Below are 21,033 nucleotides of genomic sequence, written 5' to 3' on the forward strand. Positions count from 1 at the left end.
CATCTCCCGATGGAAGATAGACAGCAAGGATCGCCAGAAGAGCACAGCTCAAAATTACGGTTTGGGTTCTCATCTTAGTTGAAGTGTTATTTGGTAACGTTGTTAACTCGAGAATGATATGAATTGATCGAGTTGGGTGCGCTTTTATAGCATCTCAAATTTTGAAAAACACTCGCAACGGTTTGAGTAAATCCACACAGATGTTAACGGTGTTTCTTTGTCAAACATTGTATTTTTAAAGGAGTTTTAAAGATGGCGTTGAATTATTTATTTTTGTGCATTTTTTTATTTAGTCAGTTGCATTGTTATATATTGTATTGTATATTGTTACAAACATAAATAATCGACATATAAACATTTAAAACAATATTCAGTTCATTGAAATATATAAATATTTAATATTCCATCATTATTTGAATTAAAAAATAAACAATTATGTTTTTAACTTCGTGCACATTCCAGTAAAATATATTAATATTTAACATTCAACTTTTTAATTGAATTTCAAAAATAAACAAACATGTTTTCAACTTCGAACATCTGTTCTATAAAATTAGTCAGCTTATAGCCTAAATTATAAAAAAGTTCGCTACAAATTTGTATTATGTTTGGTTTTAAATTAATTATTAAATTGCAATTATCCATCTCCAGAGTTATCTAATCTAATTACTATGCAGGTCCAGGACAATATGTAAATCTTTTGGATACCTCCCCCTATATGTATATGTATGTAGTTGGGTATGTACTTATATGTATGTGCCCAAAAATTCCAAATGTTGATGACATCAATGATATCCTGATTCCTGGTGCTCGCCTCTCTCATCTGGCTGCCATTGCGTCGTCGACAAGGTAGCGTTGTCGCCTCATGGCACAGCACCGTTAACATGGCATCCACCACCTCGAAGGGATTCGTTACGCCACCCTCAGTGGGCGCATGTTGCAGCAGCGTGCCACCAATCCATTGCATCACGGCCAGCACATCGGGACGTTGCAACAACTGACGATCCGCCAGCTGCATCAGCCGCTTCCTCAACACCATCGACTGGGCGCAGCTGCAGTCACCAAAGCAGAAGGCCATACTATGCGATTCCCTGACATTCAGCGCCAACCACTTCTCCGCCGGCAACAGGGCAAAGAGCAACGCCAGCGCCGATTGAAAGGTGCGACGATAGCGCGTCGTGAACACAACCACCTCATCCGAAGTGAGCAGCGTATGTGGCGTCGTCTCCAGTGCTCCTCCTGTCGCCCACGTGCAACAGTTGAGCAATCCCTCTGCAAATTGAGGATGTGTGTTGAACTTAAGAAATATTTCTGCATACACCCATGGTTAAATCAATAAGTGCACTAGCTTGCCTAAATGTGATGAGAATGTACCCTGAATCCAGAGTGAGTTTGGTTCTGATATATTGGTAAATAAAAATAAAGTTTAGACAAGCACACCTCATTCGAGTGATTGTTCCTATGGCAGCCACATGATATAGTGTTGCGATATGTGCTTGCTATAGCGAAAGTTCGGATATATTCCAAGTTCCAAGTGATCAGGATAGCTTAAGGAATGATGCTGATCGAGACGATATATATATAGTTAATGGGGTTCAGAGATTTGTTCTACCCCTTCAAGGATATAAATATAAGGATGATTTCTAGTTCAGGCCACTTACTTGTAGGTGAGTTGGCCCAAAGGACAGCCGCGGTCCGTGGCTGGTAGTAGGGGAAATCCGTGAAGCGGACCCACCTTGCCCCAGTACATGTGATTCGAGCCCGATGCGGAACTGCTGGAGTTGTGCAAAATGCTGCGATATCTGCCAGAAAAATGTTTCAAAATCACAGAGTTGGCCGTCGAATGCATCTTTACCTATTGACCAAACTGTCGCCATCGGCATTCACACCACAATTGATGCCACCAGCATGGACATGCGACATTGCACCACGATCGCCATGCCTGATGACGAGCAGGACCCCTGCAGCTTCCAGCTCTCCAGCATGCCACCATCATCCACTCGAGTGAGCTATGCCAACGGCGCACAGCGTTCCCGATACTGTGCGAAACGCTGAGCACTCGACGCGAATTCACTTACATCCGAGTTGGCTGTGCCCGTATTGAGATTATAGTTGCCACCGCCGCTGCCCGGACTGGCATTGTGTTCAGCATTGCCCATGTAGCGATACATTCCTGCCACAGAAATAAACATTTGGGCTGTACTTGATAGATGTGGAAGATATGCTCCATATTGATCAACTCACCAGCTATAAGTAGAAATATCCAAATGCTGAGGAACATGTAGCAATAGAAGGTCCGTGGTTGCGTCGTGAAACGCGTCAGTTCCTTGAGCAGCAGCTTCATTATTACATCCGGGCAGCGATAACGCCCACATGTATATATAAATATATTTGAATATATATTTTTCCTGTTGCGGCACACTGGAGGGTCTGGTAGAAAATAGTGTACAACAGGCTAGTGAAAAAGCGCTCTTAGATGCACAATATGGCTTCCGAAAAGGTCGGTCTATAGAGGAAGTAATCCAAGCCGTTGTGGATACCGCAAAAAAAATCCATAGAAGGAACCCGATGGAGGTGGGGTGATAAGGAGTGCTGCGCTGTTATAACGTTGGACATATGAAATGCCCTCAACTCAGCGAGCTGGACGCATATTATGAGAGCAACAGACAGTATAGGAATCCCAGATTACATATCTAGCATAGGCTCGAGCTACCTTTCGGAAAGGGTCCTGCAATCTGACACAACATCACGGAAGGCGTACCTCAGGGGTCGGTCCTAGGGCCACTCCTGTGGAACGTAATGTATGATGGAGTGCTTAGACTACAACTACCGATCTGGCGCTAGTAGTTGTTGCAAAGGAAATAGAGCAGGTCGAGGCGACAGCGAACGATGCTGTGTAAAAAATAGCCCAGTGGATGAAAGATGCGAATCTGGAACTCGCAGGCTATAAAACGGAGACAGTACTCATCACGAGCTGCAAAGTGATAGAGTAGATAAAAGTGAAAGTCAACGACGTCACTATAACCTCGAAGGAGTCCACAAAGTACCTCGGAGTCCTACTCGACAACAGGCCCACGTAGAGTATGTCTGAGCACGCTGCGGATGATCTCGGGCCCCCGCACAGTTTCGGATGAAGCGGCAGTAGTCCTAGCTGGAATGTTTCCACTCGCCATTCCGGCCAGTGAGATGAAGCTCATGAGAGCAAAGAGAAACTCCCAGGAGGGCACAGTTTCGATAGCCGAGATTAGACGATCGGCGGGGGAAAGGTGGATTGCCGCATGTCAGACGAGGTGGGACGCAGCCTGCAGAGGAAAGTAGACCCATCGGCTGATCCCACATATAGAGGAATGGAGTATCCAGAGGAAAGCAGGTGAGTTGGATTACCATCTAACCCAATTTCTTTCAGGTCACGGAGGAGTGCCCGACTTGACCATCGCGGAAGCATTATCCTGAACACGTGATGTACCATTGCGTGAGGTACAGGGACACTACAGTGTCAGAGTTCTTGGTACGGTACGCTACATGACGGAATCTCCGTCACACGGGAAAGATGTCCGCCAGCTCATCGCGGGTGTGTGTGTGGGGTGAGTTTAGTACGTATGCATTGACGTTGTCTTTGAATCGTGCATGCAGTTGCCCCGGGCCTTCTGCATCTGTATATAGGAGATTCTCACCAGTGCGTAACCAAAAAAAAACAAAAACACACACACACAAACAACACACACACACGTTCAAGTGCAGTCAACAGTAAAATTGCAAAATGCACTGCACAATCTTGTAGTCAGTCGCCGTAACTAATAAGCCCTTAAAGTATGCCGGAAAAAATTTAAAAAATATGCAATTAAATATGCACGAAAGATTTATCACATATTTATGGCTATTGTCTTTTAATAGAGAATTTGACTGCGATATTAATTTGTAATCAAACTTTATTTCTTTAATTCGATTTCGTCTTAAATTATTTCTGACGACTCAACACTTTGTAGAAAATTGGGAGCAGCATCATCTGCATTTTGATTAAAAGCACTGAAATAAAAATTGAAAACTTGGGCTTTATTGTTATCGAAAATCGATTTGTACTGTACTGATTTGTATGTGTTTTATTTTTATTTTTATTTTATATTTTTATTTATACAACATTTTAGCGTTACATAGACAAGAAAGAGGAAGAAATGTCATGATAATAATATTTAAAATCTAATAGAGGAGCTATAATGTTGGTGCTATGACCAAAATTGATAAAATTGATAATCGTAAATCGATAAATACCACATATCTTCCACAATTTAAAATCTATAGCCACCTGTGGTTGGTAGGTTGTTAGCGATGTCCGTCAAAGACATATTAACGGAAACTCCCTTTAAATATCGATTTAAATTTAAAATTGTATGGTTACATTTAATGCTACCTGGGGGTGTAAATCGATACAAGCATACAACAAATTTTAAATGAAAATTACTAGTAACACCCTTTGATGGGTCCCAAAAATCAGAAGAGCCAATATGGGTAATTGTCAAAATTGGAATATATATTTCTAGGAACCCCCGTCTAAGCCTGGTAAAAATATTTCTTGGCCCCACCCGAGCAGGGTATGCAAATGCAAAAGCCTATGGCCAAGGAAATTTTACAAATTGAGTTACCTGGCATTTCAATGACTATTCAATGGTAGAGGCACACACCACCCACTGAATTTCTTTGTTAGTATAACTCTGATATCAGAGTGTTCCGCAGTCGGTAACGCCTGTGTAACTGTAATGTTTTTGTTTTTTGATTCCAACTGTAGAACAAATGAAGTTTGAAAGATATCGATAAGAAGAGAAACTAAAAATTTTTTTGAATGTTCATATTTATTTATTGAAAATATTAGTCGATGCTAATATAAGTTATTTACGTTATACGCCCAATAAAGATGGAGTCGTTGCCGCTCCAATCGCAGGCACACCCTGTATACCAGGCAACGCAGGGATGCAGGAAGACAGTATGGCCAATCCAATGGAAATTAGTACGTTCAACGGCAGTATACCCAATAACCCGATCAAGACGGACGAACAACCCAACGACGTCAATATCGATGTAAGCGATGTTAAGCAGTTCAGCGGAAGTGGCTGAGCATCTCCCGATGGAAGATAGACAGCAAGGATCGCCAGAAGAGCACAGCTCAAAATTACGGTTTGGGTTCTCATCTTAGTGGAAGTGTTATTTGGTAACGTTGTTAACTCGAGAATGATATGAATTGATCGAGTTGGGTGCGCTTTTATAGCATCTCAAATTTTGAAAAACACTCGCAACGGTTTGGGTAAATCCACACAGATGTTAACGGTGTTTCTTTGTCAAACATTGTATTTTTAAAGGAGTTTTAAAGATGGCGTTGAATTATTTATTTTTGTGCATTTTTTTATTTAGTCAGTTGCATTGTTATATATTGTATTGTATATTGTTACAAACATAAATAATCGACATATAAACATTTAAAACAATATTCAGTTCATTGAAATATATAAATATTTAATATTCCATCATTATTTGAATTAATAAATAAACAATTATGTTTTTAACTTCGAACATCTGTTCTATAAAATTAGTCATCATATAGCCTAAATTATAAAAAAGTTCGCTACAAATTTGTATTATGTTTGGTTTTAAATTAATTATTAAAGTGCAATTATCCATCTACAGAGTTATCTAATCTAATTACTATGCAGGTCCAGGAAAATATGTAAATCTTTTGGATACCTCCCCCTATATGTATATGTATATGTATATGTATGTAGTTGGGTATGTACTTATATGTATGTGCCCAAACATTCCATAAAATCAAGCTGGATTATATGAAAAATGTTATTTTGTATATGCTTGACAGGCTCATGGCTTACGCCTTAGCTATTACTTATCACAGTTGACAAAGTGCGTGGAGAGAGATGGAACTGTTAGAAGTCGTTCGCCTTGGCTGGGCTGCCAATAGATGCTGCGCAGGCCTCTTTGAAATTGGTCGCATTCAATGGGCCAAAGTAGTCCTCGTGCAGGAACCGAATGATATTCTCAATGGGGCACAGGTCGGCCTTGTTGCCGCGACTATCGCGCGTCACACGCAAACTCTTGCCACCCTCACAGAACTCGATCTGCTGGGTGACATCCCGGCCATTGTGGACGACAGGAAAATAATAATCCGTATGCGCCTCGCTGCGATAGACTTCAAAGGCCAACCTCGAGGCATATGGAATGGTTTGTCCCTGTGCATTTTGTATGCCCAGTGCTGCGGTCAGATATTGCATGGTGCAATCGTGTCCGGAATAGAGCACAAATTTCGTCCGATCACCGGAGATCATCTTCAGCATATAGCCAACAATATGTCGGATCATGCCATAGGCGCGCAGTAAACCGGAACGCTTGTAGTAGACATGACGAGCGCTGCGCAGCGAGAGCTCATCGGCAAAGGACATGAGTGCATCCACTTGCAATGCCTCCACACATCCATCCGACTCCTGCTGCTGTTCATCATTGGATGGAGCAATTCCATCCGCTGCGGGTGCAGCAGCACCAGCACCAGCAGCATCATCAGCAGCAGCAGCAGCCGCTTGTGGCGCATTGCCAGCCGTCTCATCCTGATCAATGTTGATGACATCAATGAGATCCTGATTCCTGGTGCTCGCCTCTCTCATCTGGCTGCCATTGCGTCGTCGACAAGGTAGCGTTGTCGCCTCATGGCACAGCACCGTTAACATGGCATCCACCACCTCGAAGGGATTCGTTACGCCACCCTCAGCAGCGTGCCACCAATCCATTGCATCACGGCCAGCACATCGGGACGTTGCAACAACTGACGATCCGCCAGCTGCATCAGCCGCTTCCTCAACACCATCGACTGGGCGCAGCTGCAGTCACCAAAGCAGAAGGCCATACTATGCGATTCCCTGACATTCAGCGCCAACCACTTCTCCGCCGGCAACAGGGCAAAGAGCAACGCCAGCGCCGATTGAAAGGTGCGACGATAGCGCGTCGTGAACACAACCACCTCATCCGAATTGAGCAGCGTATGTGGCGTCGTCTCCAGTGCTCCTCCTCCTCGCACTGAATTCGGCTTGAGGAGCAGTCCCAACGGATGTGCATAGATCTGGTGCAGTATGTCGCCCACGTGCAACAGTTGAGCAATCCCTCTGCAAATTGAAGATGTGTGTTGAACTTAAGAAATATTTCTTAGTGCTTCCACTCGACATTCCGGCCAGTGAGATGAAGCTCATGAGAGCAAGGAGAAACTCCCAGGAGGGCAAAGTTTCGATAGCCGAGATTAGACGATCGGCGGGGGAAAGGTGGATTGCCGCATGTCTGACGAGGTGGGACGCAGCCTGCAGAGGAAAGTAGACCCATCGGCTGATCCCACATATAGAGGAATGGAGTATCCAGAGGAAAGCAGGTGAGTTGGATTACCATCTAACCCAATTTCTTTCAGGTCACGGAGGAGTGCCCGACTTGACCATCGCGGAAGCATTATCCGGAACACGTGATGTACCATTGCGTGAGGTACAGGGACACTACAGTGTTAGAGTTCTTGGTATGGTACGCTACATGACGGAATCTCCGTCACACGGGAAAGATGTCCGCCAGCTCATCGCGGGTGTGTGTGTGGGGTGAGTTTAGTACGTATGCATTGACGTTGTCTTTGAATCGTGCATGCAGTTGCCCCGGGCCTTCTGCATCTGTATATAGGAGATTCTCACCAGTGCGTAACCAAAAAAAAAACAAAAACACACACACAAACAACACACACACACGTTCAAGTGCAGTCAACAGTAAAATTGCAAAATGCACTGCACAATCTTGTAGTCAGTCGCCGTAACTAATAAGCCCTTAAAGTATGCCGGAAAAAAATTAAAAAATATGCAATTAAATATGCACGAAAGATTTATCACATATTTATGGCTATTGTCTTTTAATACAGAATTTGACTGCGATATTAATTTGTAATCAAACTTTATTTCTTTAATTCGATTTCGTCTTAAATTATTTCTGACGACTCAACATTTTGTAGAAAATTGGGAGCAGCATCATCTGCATTTTGATTAAAAGCACTGAAATAAAAATTGAAAACTTGGGATTTATTGTTATCGAAAATCGATTTGTACTGTACTGATTTGTATGTGTTTTATTTTTATTTTTATTTTATATTTTTATTTATACAACATTTTAGCGTTACATAGACAAGAAAGAGGAAGAAATGTCATGATAATAATATTTAAAATCTAATAGAGGAGCTATAATGTTGGTGCTATGACCAAAATTGATAAAATTGATAATCGTAAATCGATAAATACCACATATCTTCCACAATTTAAAATCTATAGCCACCTGTGGTTGGTAGGTTGTTAGCGATGTCCGTCAAAGACATATTAACGGAAACTCCCTTTAAATATCGATTTAAATTTAAAATTGTATGGTTACATTTAATGCTACCTGGGGATGTAAATCGATACAAGCATACAACAAATTTTAAATGAAAATTACTAGTAACACCCTTTGATGGGTCCCAAAAATCAGAAGAGCCAATATGGGTAAGTGGGTAATTGTCAAAATTGGAATATATATTTCTAGGAACCCCCGTCTAAGCCTGGTAAAAATATTTCTTGGCCCCACCCGAGCGGGGTATGCAAATGCAAAAGCCTATGGCCAAGGAAATTTTACAAATTGAGTTACCTGGCATTTCAATGACTATTCAATGGTAGAGGCACACACCATCCACTGAATTTCTTTGTTAGTATAACTCTGATATCAGAGTGTTCCGCAGTCGGTAACGCCTGTGTAACTGTAATGTTTTTGTTTTTTGATTCCAACTGTAGAACAAATGAAGTTTGAAAGATATCTCTAAGAAGAGAAACTACGAATTTTTTTGAATGTTCATATTTATTTATTAAAAATATTAGTCGATGCTAATATAAGTTATTTACGTTATACGCCCAATAAAGATGGAGTCGTTGCCGCTCCAATCGCAGGCAAACCCTGCATACAAGGCAACGCAGGGATGCAGGAAGACAGTATGGCCAATCCAATGGAAATTAGTACGTTCAACGGCAGTATACCCAATAACCCGATCAAGACGGAAGAACAACCCAACGACGTCAATATCGATGTAAGCGATGTTAAGCAGTTCAGCGGAAGTGGCTGAGCATCTCCCGATGGAAGATAGACAGCAAGGATCGCCAGAAGAGCACAGCTCAAAATTACGGTTTGGGTTCTCATCTTAGTGGAAGTGTTATTTGGTAACGTTGTTAACTCGAGAATGATATGAATTGATCGAGTTGGGTGCGCTTTTATAGCATCTCAAATTTTGAAAAACACTCGCAACGGTTTGGGTAAATCCACACAGATGTTAACGGTGTTTCTTTGTCAAACATTGTATTTTTAAAGGAGTTTTAAAGATGGCGTTGAATTATTTATTTTTGTGCATTTTTTTATTTAGTCAGTTGCATATATATTGTATTGTATATTGTTACAAACATAAATAATCGACATATAAACATTTAAAACAATATTCAGTTCATTGAAATATATAAATATTTAATATTCCATCATTATTTGAATTAATAAATAAACAATTATGTTTTTAACTTCGAACATCTATTCTATAAAATTAGTCATCATATAGCCTAAATTATAAAAAAGTTCGCTACAAATTTGTATTATGTTTGGTTTTAAATTAATTATTAAAGTGCAATTATCCATCTACAGAGTTATCTAATCTAATTACTATGCAGGTCCAGGAAAATATGTAAATCTTTTGGATACCTCCCCCTATATGTATATGTATATGTATATGTATGTAGTTGGGTATGTACTTATATGTATGTGCCCAAACATTCCATAAAATCAAGCTGGATTATATGAAAAATGTTATTTTGTATATGCTTGACAGGCTCATGGCTTACGCCTTAGCTATTACTTATCACAGTTGACAAAGTGCGTGGAGAGAGATGGAACTGTTAGAAGTCGTTCGCCTTGGCTGGGCTGCCAATAGATGCTGCGCAGGCCTCTTTGAAATTGGTCGCATTCAATGGGCCAAAGTAGTCCTCGTGCAGGAACCGAATGATATTCTCAATGGGGCACAGGTCGGCCTTGTTGCCGCGACTATCGCGCGTCACACGCAAACTCTTGCCACCCTCACAGAACTCGATCTGCTGGGTGACATCCCGGCCATTGTGGACGACAGGAAAATAATAATCCGTATGCGCCTCGCTGCGATAGACTTCAAAGGCCAACCTCGAGGCATATGGAATGGTTTGTCCCTGTGCATTTTGTATGCCCAGTGCTGCGGTCAGATATTGCATGGTGCAATCGTGTCCGGAATAGAGCACAAATTTCGTCCGATCACCGGAGATCATCTTCAGCATATAGCCAACAATATGTCGGATCATGCCATAGGCGCGCAGTAAACCGGAACGCTTGTAGTAGACATGACGAGCGCTGCGCAGCGAGAGCTCATCGGCAAAGGACATGAGTGCATCCACTTGCAATGCCTCCACACATCCATCCGACTCCTGCTGCTGTTCATCATTGGATGGAGCAATTCCATCCGCTGCAGGTGCAGCAGCACCAGCACCAGCAGCATCATCAGCAGCAGCAGCAGCCGATTGTGGCGCATTGCCAGCCGTCTCATCCTGATCAATGTTGATGACATCAATGAGATCCTGATTCCTGGTGCTCGCCTCTCTCATCTGGCTGCCATTGCGTCGTCGACAAGGTAGCGTTGTCGCCTCATGGCACAGCACCGTTAACATGGCATCCACCACCTCGAAGGGATTAGTTACGCCACCCTCAGCAGCGTGCCACCAATCCATTGCATCACGGCCATCGGGACGTTGCAACAACTGACGATCCGCCAGCTGCATCAGCCGCTTCCTCAACACCATCGACTGGGCGCAGCTGCAGTCACCAAAGCAGAAGGCCATACTATGCGATTCCCTGACATTCAGCGCCAACCACTTCTCCGCCGGCAACAGGGCAAAGAGCAACGCCAGCGCCGATTGAAAGGTGCGACGATAGCGCGTCGTGAACACAACCACCTTATCCGAATTGAGCAGCGTATGTGGCGTCGTCTCCAGTGCTCCTCCTCCTCGCACTGAATTCGGCTTGAGGAGCAGTCCCAACGGATGTGCATAGATCTGGTGCAGTATGTCGCCCACGTGCAACAGTTGAGCAATCCCTCTGCAAATTGAGGATGTGTGTTGAACTTAAGAAATATTTCTTAGTGCTTCCACTCGACATTCCGGCCAGTGAGATGAAGCTCATGAGAGCAAGGAGAAACTCCCAGGAGGGCACAGTTTCGATAGCCGAGATTAGACGATCGGCGGGGGAAAGGTGGATTGCCGCATGTCTGACGAAGTGGGACGCAGCCTGCAGAGGAAAGTAGACCCATCGGCTGATCCCACATATAGAGGAATGGAGTATCCAGAGGAAAGCAGGTGAGTTGGATTACCATCTAACCCAATTTCTTTCAGGTCACGGAGGAGTGCCCGACTTGACCATCGCGGAAGCATTATCCGGAACACGTGATGTACCATTGCGTGAGGTACAGGGACACTACAGTGTTAGAGTTCTTGGTACGGTACGCTACATGACGGAATCTCCGTCACACGGGAAAGATGTCCGCCAGCTCATCGCGGGTGTGTGTGTGGGGTGAGTTTAGTACGTATGCATTGACGTTGTCTTTGAATCGTGCATGTAGTTGCCCCGGGCCTTCTGCATCTGTATATAGGAGATTCTCACCAGTGCGTAACCAAAAAAAAACAAAAACACACACACAAACAACACACACACACGTTCAAGTGCAGTCAACAGTAAAATTGCAAAATGCACTGCACAATCTTGTAGTCAGTCGCCGTAACTAATAAGCCCTTAAAGTATGCCGGAAAAAAATTAAAAAATATGCAATTAAATATGCACGAAAGATTTATCACATATTTATGGCTATTGTCTTTTAATACAGAATTTGACTGCGATATTAATTTGTAATCAAACTTTATTTCTTTAATTCGATTTCGTCTTAAATTATTTCTGACGACTCAACACTTTGTAGAAAATTGGGAGCAGCATCATCTGCATTTTGATTAAAAGCACTGAAATAAAAATTGAAAACTTGGGATTTATTGTTATCGAAAATCGATTTGTACTGTACTGATTTGTATGTGTTTTATTTTTATTTTTATTTTATATTTTTATTTATACAACATTTTAGCGTTACATAGACAAGAAAGAGGAAGAAATGTCATGATAATAATATTTAAAATCTAATAGAGGAGCTATAATGTTGGTGCTATGACCAAAATTGATAAAATTGATAATCGTAAATCGATAAATACCACATATCTCCCACAATTTAAAATCTATAGCCACCTGTGGTTACTATTTGGTTGGTAGGTTGTTAGCGATGTCCGTCAAAGACATATTAACGGAAACTCCCTTTAAATATCGATTTAAATTTAAAATTGTATGGTGACATTTAATGCTACCTGGGGGTGTAAATCGATACAAGCATACAACAAATTTTAAATGAAAATTACTAGTAACACCCTTTGATGGGTCCCAAAAATCAGAAGAGCCAATATGGGTAATTGTCAAAATTGGAATATATATTTCTAGGAACTCCCGTCTAAGCCTGGTAAAAATATTTCTTGGCCCCACCCGAGCGGGGTATGCAAATGCAAAAGCCTATGGCCAAGGAAATTTTACAAATTGAGTTACCTGGCATTTCAATGACTATTCAATGGTAGAGGCACACACCACCCACTGAATTTCTTTGTTAGTATAACTCTGATATCAGAGTGTTCCGCAGTCGGTAACGCCTGTGTAACTGTAATGTTTTTGTTTTTTGATTCCAACTGTAGAACAAATGAAGTTTGAAAGATATCGCTAAGAAGAGAAACTAAAAATTTTTTTGAATGTTCATATTTATTTATTAAAAATATTAGTCGATGCTAATATAAGTTATTTACGTTATACGCCCAATAAAGATGGAGTCGTTGCCGCTCCAATCGCAGGCAAACCCTGCATACAAGGCAACGCAGGGATGCAGGAAGACAGTATGGCCAATCCAATGGAAATTAGTACGTTCAACGGCAGTATACCCAATAACCCGATCAAGACGGAAGAACAACCCAACGACGTCAATATCGATGTAAGCGATGTTAAGCAGTTCAGCGGAAGTGGCTGAGCATCTCCCGATGGAAGATAGACAGCAAGGATCGCCAGAAGAGCACAGCTCAAAATTACGGTTTGGGTTCTCATCTTAGTTGAAGTGTTATTTGGTAACGTTGTTAACTCGAGAATGATATGAATTGATCGAGTTGGGTGCGCTTTTATAGCATCTCAAATTTTGAAAAACACTCGCAACGGTTTGGGTAAATCCACACAGATGTTAACGGTGTTTCTTTGTCAAACATTGTATTTTTAAAGGAGTTTTAAAGATGGCGTTGAATTATTTATTTTTGTGCATTTTTTTATTTAGTCAGTTGCATTGTTATATATTGTATTGTATATTGTTACAAACATAAATAATCGACATATAAACATTTAAAACAATATTCAGTTCATTGAAATATATAAATATTTAATATTCCATCATTATTTGAATTAAAAAATAAACAATTATGTTTTTAACTTCGAACATCTGTTCTATAAAATTAGTCATCATATAGCCTAAATTATAAAAAAGTTCGCTACAAATTTGTATTATGTTTGGTTTTAAATTAATTATTAAAGTGCAATTATCCATCTACAGAGTTATCTAATCTAATTACTATGCAGGTCCAGGAAAATATGTAAATCTTTTGGATACCTCCCCCTATATGTATATGTATATGTATATGTATATGTATGTAGTTGGGTATGTACTTATATGTATGTGCCCAAACATTCCATAAAATCAAGCTGGATTATATGAAAAATGTTATTTTGTATATGCTTGACAGGCTCATGGCTTACGCCTTAGCTATTACTTATCACAGTTGACAAAGTGCGTGGAGAGAGATGGAACTGTTAGAAGTCGTTCGCCTTGGCTGGGCTGCCAATAGATGCTGCGCAGGCCTCTTTGAAATTGGTCGCATTCAATGGGCCAAAGTAGTCCTCGTGCAGGAACCGAATGATATTCTCAATGGGGCACAGGTCGGCCTTGTTGCCGCGACTATCGCGCGTCACACGCAAACTCTTGCCACCCTCACAGAACTCGATCTGCTGGGTGACATCCCGGCCATTGTGGACGACAGGAAAATAATAATCCGTATGCGCCTCGCTGCGATAGACTTCAAAGGCCAACCTCGAGGCATATGGAATGGTTTGTCCCTGTGCATTTTGTATGCCCAGTGCTGCGGTCAGATATTGCATGGTGCAATCGTGTCCGGAATAGAGCACAAATTTCGTCCGATCACCGGAGATCATCTTCAGCATATAGCCAACAATATGTCGGATCATGCCATAGGCGCGCAGTAAACCGGAACCCTTGTAGTAGACATGACGAGCGCTGCGCAGCGAGAGCTCATCGGCAAAGGACATGAGTGCATCCACTTGCAATGCCTCCACACATCCATCCGACTCCTGCTGCTGTTCATCATTGGATGGAGCAATTCCATCCGCTGCGGGTGCAGCAGCACCAGCAGCATCATCAGCAGCAGCAGCAGTCGCTTGTGGCGCATTGCCAGCCGTCTCATCCTGATCAATGTTGATGACATCAATGAGATCCTGATTCCTGGTGCTCGCCTCTCTCATCTGGCTGCCATTGCGTCGTCGACAAGGTAGCGTTGTCGCCTCATGGCACAGCACCGTTAACATGGCATCCACCACCTCGAAGGGATTCGTTACGCCACCCTCAGTGGGCGCATGTTGCAGCAGCGTGCCACCAATCCATTGCATCACGGCCATCGGGACGTTGCAACAACTGACGATCCGCCAGCTGCATCAGCCGCTTCCTCAACACCATCGACTGGGCGCAGCTGCAGTCACCAAAGCAGAAGGCCATACTATGCGATTCCCTGACATTCAGCGCCAACCACTTCTCCGCCGGCAACAGGGCAAAGAGCAACGCCAGCGCCGATTGAAAGGTGCGACGATAGCGCGTCGTGAACACAACCACCTCATCCGAATTGAGCAGCGTATGTGGCGTCGTCTCCAGTGCTCCTCCTCCTCGCACTGAATTCGGCTTGAGGAGCAGTCCCAACGGATGTGCATATATCTGGTGCAGTATGTCGCCCACGTGCAACAGTTGAGCAATCCCTCTGCAAATTGAGGATGTGTGTTGAACTTAAGAAATATTTCTTAGTGCTTCCACTCGACATTCCGGCCAGTGAGATGAAGCTCATGAGAGCAAGGAGAAACTCCCAGGAGGGCACAGTTTCGATAGCCGAGATTAGACGATCGGCGGGGGAAAGGTGGATTGCCGCATGTCTGACGAGGTGGGACGCAGCCTGCAGAGGAAAGTAGACCCATCGGCTGATCCCACATATAGAGGAATGGAGTATCCAGAGGAAAGCAGGTGAGTTGGATTACCATCTAACCCAATTTCTTTCAGGTCACGGAGGAGTGCCCGACTTGACCATCGCGGAAGCATTATCCGGAACACGTGATGTACCATTGCGTGAGGTACAGGGACACTACAGTGTTAGAGTTCTTGGTATGGTACGCTACATGACGGAATCTCCGTCACACGGGAAAGATGTCCGCCAGCTCATCGCGGGTGTGTGTGTGGGGTGAGTTTAGTACGTATACATTGACGTTGTCTTTGAATCGTGCATGCAGTTGCCCCGGGCCTTCTGCATCTGTATATAGGAGATTCTCACCTCACCTCCAGTGCGTAACCAAAAAAAAACAAAAACACACACACAAACAACACACACACACGTTCAAGTGCAGTCAACAGTAAAATTGCAAAATGCACTGCACAATCTTGTAGTCAGTCGCCGTAACTAATAAGCCCTTAAAGTATGCCGGAAAAAAATTAAAAAATATGCAATTAAATATGCACGAAAGATTTATCACATATTTATGGCTATTGTCTTTTAATACAGAATTTGACTGCGATATTAATTTGTAATCAAACTTTATTTCTTTAATTCGATTTCGTCTTAAATTATTTCTGACGACTCAACACTTTGTAGAAAATTGGGAGCAGCATCATCTGCATTTTGATTAAAAGCACTGAAATAAAAATTGAAAACTTGGGATTTATTGTTATCGAAAATCGATTTGTACTGTACTGATTTGTATGTGTTTTATTTTTATTTTTATTTTATATTTTTATTTATACAACATTTTAGCGTTACATAGACAAGAAAGAGGAAGAAATGTCATGATAATAATATTTAAAATCTAATAGAGGAGCTATAATGTTGGTGCTATGACCAAAATTGATAAAATTGATAATCGTAAATCGATAAATACCACATATCTCCCACAATTGTAAATCTATAGCCACCTGTGGTTGGTAGGTTGTTAGCGATGTCCGTCAAAGACATATTAACGGAAACTCCCTTTAAATATCGATTTAAATTTAAAATTGTATGGTTACATTTAATGCTACCTGGGGATGTAAATCGATACAAGCATACAACAAATTTTAAATGAAAATTACTAGTAACACCCTTTGATGGGTCCCAAAAATCAGAAGAGCCAATATGGGTAATTGGGTAATTGTCAAAATTGGAATATATATTTCTAGGAACCCCCGTCTAAGCCTGGTAAAAATATTTCTTGGCCCCACCCGAGCGGGGTATGCAAATGCAAAAGCCTATGGCCAAGGAAATTTTACAAATTGAGTTACCTGGCATTTCAATGACTATTCAATGGTAGAGGCACACACCACCCACTGAATTTCTTTGTTAGTATAACTCTGATATCAGAGTGTTCCGCAGTCGGTAACGCCTGTGTAACTGTAATGTTTTTGTTTTTTGATTCCAACTGTAGAACAAATGAAGTTTGAAAGATATCTCTAAGAAGAGAAACTACGAATTTTTTTGAATGTTCATATTTATTTATTAAAAATATTAGTCGATGCTAATATAAGTTATTTACGTTATACGCCCAATAAAGATGGAGTCGTTGCCGCTCCAATCGCAGGCAAACCCTGCATACAAGGCAACGCAGGGATGCAGGAAGACAGTATGGCCAATCCAATGGAAATTAGTACGTTCAACGGCAGTATACCCAATAACCCGATCAAGACGGAAGAACAACCCAACGACGTCAATATCGATGTAAGCGATGTTAAGCAGTTCAGCGGAAGTGGCTGAGCATCTCCCGATGGAAGATAGACAGCAAGGATCGCCAGAAGAGCACAGCTCAAAATTACGGTTTGGGTTCTCATCTTAGTTGAAGTGTTATTTGGTAACGTTGTTAACTCGAGAATGATATGAATTGATCGAGTTGGGTGCGCTTTTATAGCATCTCAAATTTTGAAAAACACTCGCAACGGTTTGGGTAAATCCACACAGATGTTAACGGTGTTTCTTTGTCAAACATTGTATTTTTAAAGGAGTTTTAAAGATGGCGTTGAATTATTTATTTTTGTGCATTTTTTTATTTAGTCAGTTGCATATATATTGTATTGTATATTGTTACAAACATAAATAATCGACATGTAAACATTTAAAACAATATTCAGTTCATTGAAATATATAAATATTTAATATTCCATCATTATTTGAATTAAAAAATAAACAATTATGTTTTTAACTTCGAACATCTGTTCTATAAAATTAGTCATCATATAGCCTAAATTATAAAAAAGTTCGCTACAAATTTGTATTATGTTTGGTTTTAAATTAATTATTAAAGTGCAATTATCCATCTACAGAGTTATCTAATCTAATTACTATGCAGGTCCAGGAAAATATGTAAATCTTTTGGATACCTCCCTCTATATGTATATGTATATGTATATGTATGTAGTTGGGTATGTACTTATATGTATGTGCCCAAAAATTCCATAAAATCAAGCTGGATTATATGAAAAATGTTATTTTGTATATGCTTGACAGGCTCATGGCTTACGCCTTAGCTATTACTTATCACAGTTGACAAAGTGCGTGGAGAGAGATGGAACTGTTAGAAGTCGTTCGCCTTGGCTGGGCTGCCAATAGATGCTGCGCAGGCCTCTTTGAAATTGGTCGCATTCAATGGGCCAAAGTAGTCCTCGTGCAGGAACCGAATAATATTCTCAATGGGGCACAGGTCGGCCTTGTTGCCGCGACTATCGCGCGTCACACGCAAACTCTTGCCACCCTCACAGAACTCGATCTGCTGGGTGACATCCCGGCCATTGTGGACGACACGAAAATAATAATCCGTATGCGCCTCGCTGCGATAGACTTCAAAGGCCAACCTCGAGGCATATGGAATGGTTTGTCCCTGTGCATTTTGTATGCCCAGTGCTGCGGTCAGATATTGCATGGTGCAATCGTGTCCGGAATAGAGCACAAATTTCGTCCGATCACCGGAGATCATCTTCAGCATATAGCCAACAATATGTCGGATCATGCCATAGGCGCGCAGTAAACCGGAACGCTTGTAGTAGACATGACGAGCGCTGCGCAGCGAGAGCTCATCGGCAAAGGACATGAGTGCATCCACTTGCAATGCCTCCACACATCCATCCGACTCCTGCTGCTGTTCATCATTGGATGGAGCAATTCCATCCGCTGCGGGTGCAGCAGCACCAGCACCAGCAGCATCATCAGCAGCAGCAGCAGCCGCTTGTGGCGCATTGCCAGCCGTCTCATCCTGATCAATGTTGATGACATCAATGAGATCCTGATTCCTGGTGCTCGCCTCTCTCATCTGGCTGCCATTGCGTCGTCGACAAGGTAGCGTTGTCGCCTCATGGCACAGCACCGTTAACATGGCATCCACCACCTCGAAGGGATTCGTTACGCCACCCTCAGCAGCGTGCCACCAATCCATTGCATCACGGCCAGCACATCGGGACGTTGCAACAACTGACGATCCGCCAGCTGCATCAGCCGCTTCCTCAACACCATCGACTGGGCGCAGCTGCAGTCACCAAAGCAGAAGGCCATACTATGCGATTCCCTGACATTCAGCGCCAACCACTTCTCCGCCGGCAACAGGGCAAAGAGCAACGCCAGCGCCGATTGAAAGGTGCGACGATAGCGCGTCGTGAACACAACCACCTCATCCGAATTGAGCAGCGTATGTGGCGTCGTCTCCAGTGCTCCTCCTCCTCGCACTGAATTCGGCTTGAGGAGCAGTCCCAACGGATGTGCATAGATCTGGTGCAGTATGTCGCCCACGTGCAACAGTAGAGCAATCCCTCTGCAAATTGAAGATGTGTGTTGAACTTAAGAAATATTTCTGCATACACCCATGGTTAAATCAATAAGTGCACTAGCTTGCCTAAATGTGATGAGAATGTACCCTGAATCCAGAGTGAGTTTGGTTCTGATATATTAGTAAATAAAAATAAAGTTTAGACAAGCACACCTCATTCGAGTGATTGTTCCTATGGCAGCCACATGATATAGTGTTGCGATATGTGCTTGCTATAGCGAAAGTTCGGATATATTCCAAGTTCCAAGTGATCAGGATAGCTTAAGGAATGATGCTGATCGAGACGATATATATATAGTTAATGGGGTTCAGAGATTTGTTCTACCCCTTCAAGGATATAAATATAAGGATGATTTCTAGTTCACGCCACTTACTTGTAGGTGAGTTGGCCCAAAGGACAGCCGCGGTCCGTGGCTGGTAGTAGGGGAAATCCGTGAAGCGGACCCACCTTGCTCCAGTACATGTGATTCGAGCCCGATGCGGAACTGCTGGAGTTGTGCAAAATGCTGCGATATCTGCCAGAAAAATGTTTCAAAATCACAGAGTTGGCCGTCAAATGCATCTTTACCTATTGACCAAACTGTCGCCATCGGCATTCACACCACAATTGATGCCACCAGCATGGACATGCGACATTGCACCACGATCGCCATGCCTGATGACGAGCAGGACCCCTGCAGCTTCCAGCTCTCCAGCATGCCACCATCATCCACTCGAGTGAGCTATGCCAACGGCGCACAGCGTTCCCGATACTGTGCGAAACGCTGAGCACTCGACGCGAATTCACTTGCATCCGAGTTGGCTGTGCCCGTGTTGAGATTATAGTTGCCACCGCCGCTGCCCGGACTGGCATTGTGTTCAGCATTGCCCATGTAGCGATACATGCCTGCCACAGAAATAAACATTTGGGCTGTACTTGATAGATGTGGAAGATATGCTCCATATTGATCAACTCACCAGCTATAAGCAAAAATATCCAAATGCTGAGGAACATGTAGCAATAGAAGGTCCGTGGTTGCGTCGTGAAACGCGTCAGTTCCTTGAGAAGCAGCTTCATTATTACGTCCGGGCAGCGATAACGCCCACATGTACATATAAATATATTTGAATATATATATTTTCTGTTGCGGCACACTGGAGGGTCTGGTAGAAGATAGTGTACAACAAGCGCTCTCAGATGCACAATATGGCTTCCGAAAAGGTCGGTCTATAGAGGAAGTAATCCAAGCCGTTGTGGATACCGCAAAAAAAATCCATAGAAGGAACCCGATGGAGGTGGGGTGATAAGGAGTGCTGCGCTGTTATAACGTTGGACATATGAAAAGCCCTCAACTCAGCGAGCTGGACGTATATTATGAGAGCACTAGACAGTATAGGAATCCCAGATTACATATCTAGCATAGTCTCGAGCTACCTTTCGGAAAGGGTCCTGCAATCTGACACAACATCACGGCAGGCGTACCTCAGGGGTCGGTCCTAGGGCCACTCCTGTGGAACGTAATGTATGATGGAGTGCTTAGACTACAACTACCGATCTGGCGCTAGTAGTTGTTGCAAAGGAAATAGAGCAGGTCGAGGCGACAGCGAACGATGCTGTGTAAAAAATAGCCGAGTGGATGAAAGATGCGAAAGACGTCACTATAACCTCGAAGGAGTCCACAAAGTACCTCGGAGTCCTACTCGACAACAGGCCCACGTAGAGTATGTCTGAGC

General features: G+C 42.7%; 1 protein-coding gene and 2 pseudogenes across 1 annotated transcript; all 3 read right to left on the reverse strand.

The window, feature by feature from the left end:
* Positions 1–526: 526 nt before the first annotated feature.
* Positions 527–1,954, reverse strand: LOC6562620 (2-phosphoxylose phosphatase 1-like). The gene is given in 4 exon segments (XM_043214728.1): positions 527–545; positions 747–1,241; positions 1,243–1,272; positions 1,662–1,954. Coding segments are annotated over 4 exon segments (732 nt in total). The 5' UTR covers positions 1,850–1,954.
* A 3,870-nt stretch (positions 1,955–5,824) lies between these two features.
* LOC116806266 lies at positions 5,825–7,510 on the reverse strand (annotated as a pseudogene).
* Positions 7,511–9,868: 2,358 nt separating this feature from the next.
* On the reverse strand, positions 9,869–20,458 carry LOC6562618 (annotated as a pseudogene).
* Positions 20,459–21,033: the final 575 nt, after the last annotated feature.

Source organism: Drosophila grimshawi, unplaced genomic scaffold (genome assembly GCF_018153295.1).
Source record: "Drosophila grimshawi isolate 15287-2541.00 unplaced genomic scaffold, ASM1815329v1 contig_1377, whole genome shotgun sequence".
NCBI classification, from domain to species: domain Eukaryota; kingdom Metazoa; phylum Arthropoda; class Insecta; order Diptera; family Drosophilidae; genus Drosophila; species Drosophila grimshawi.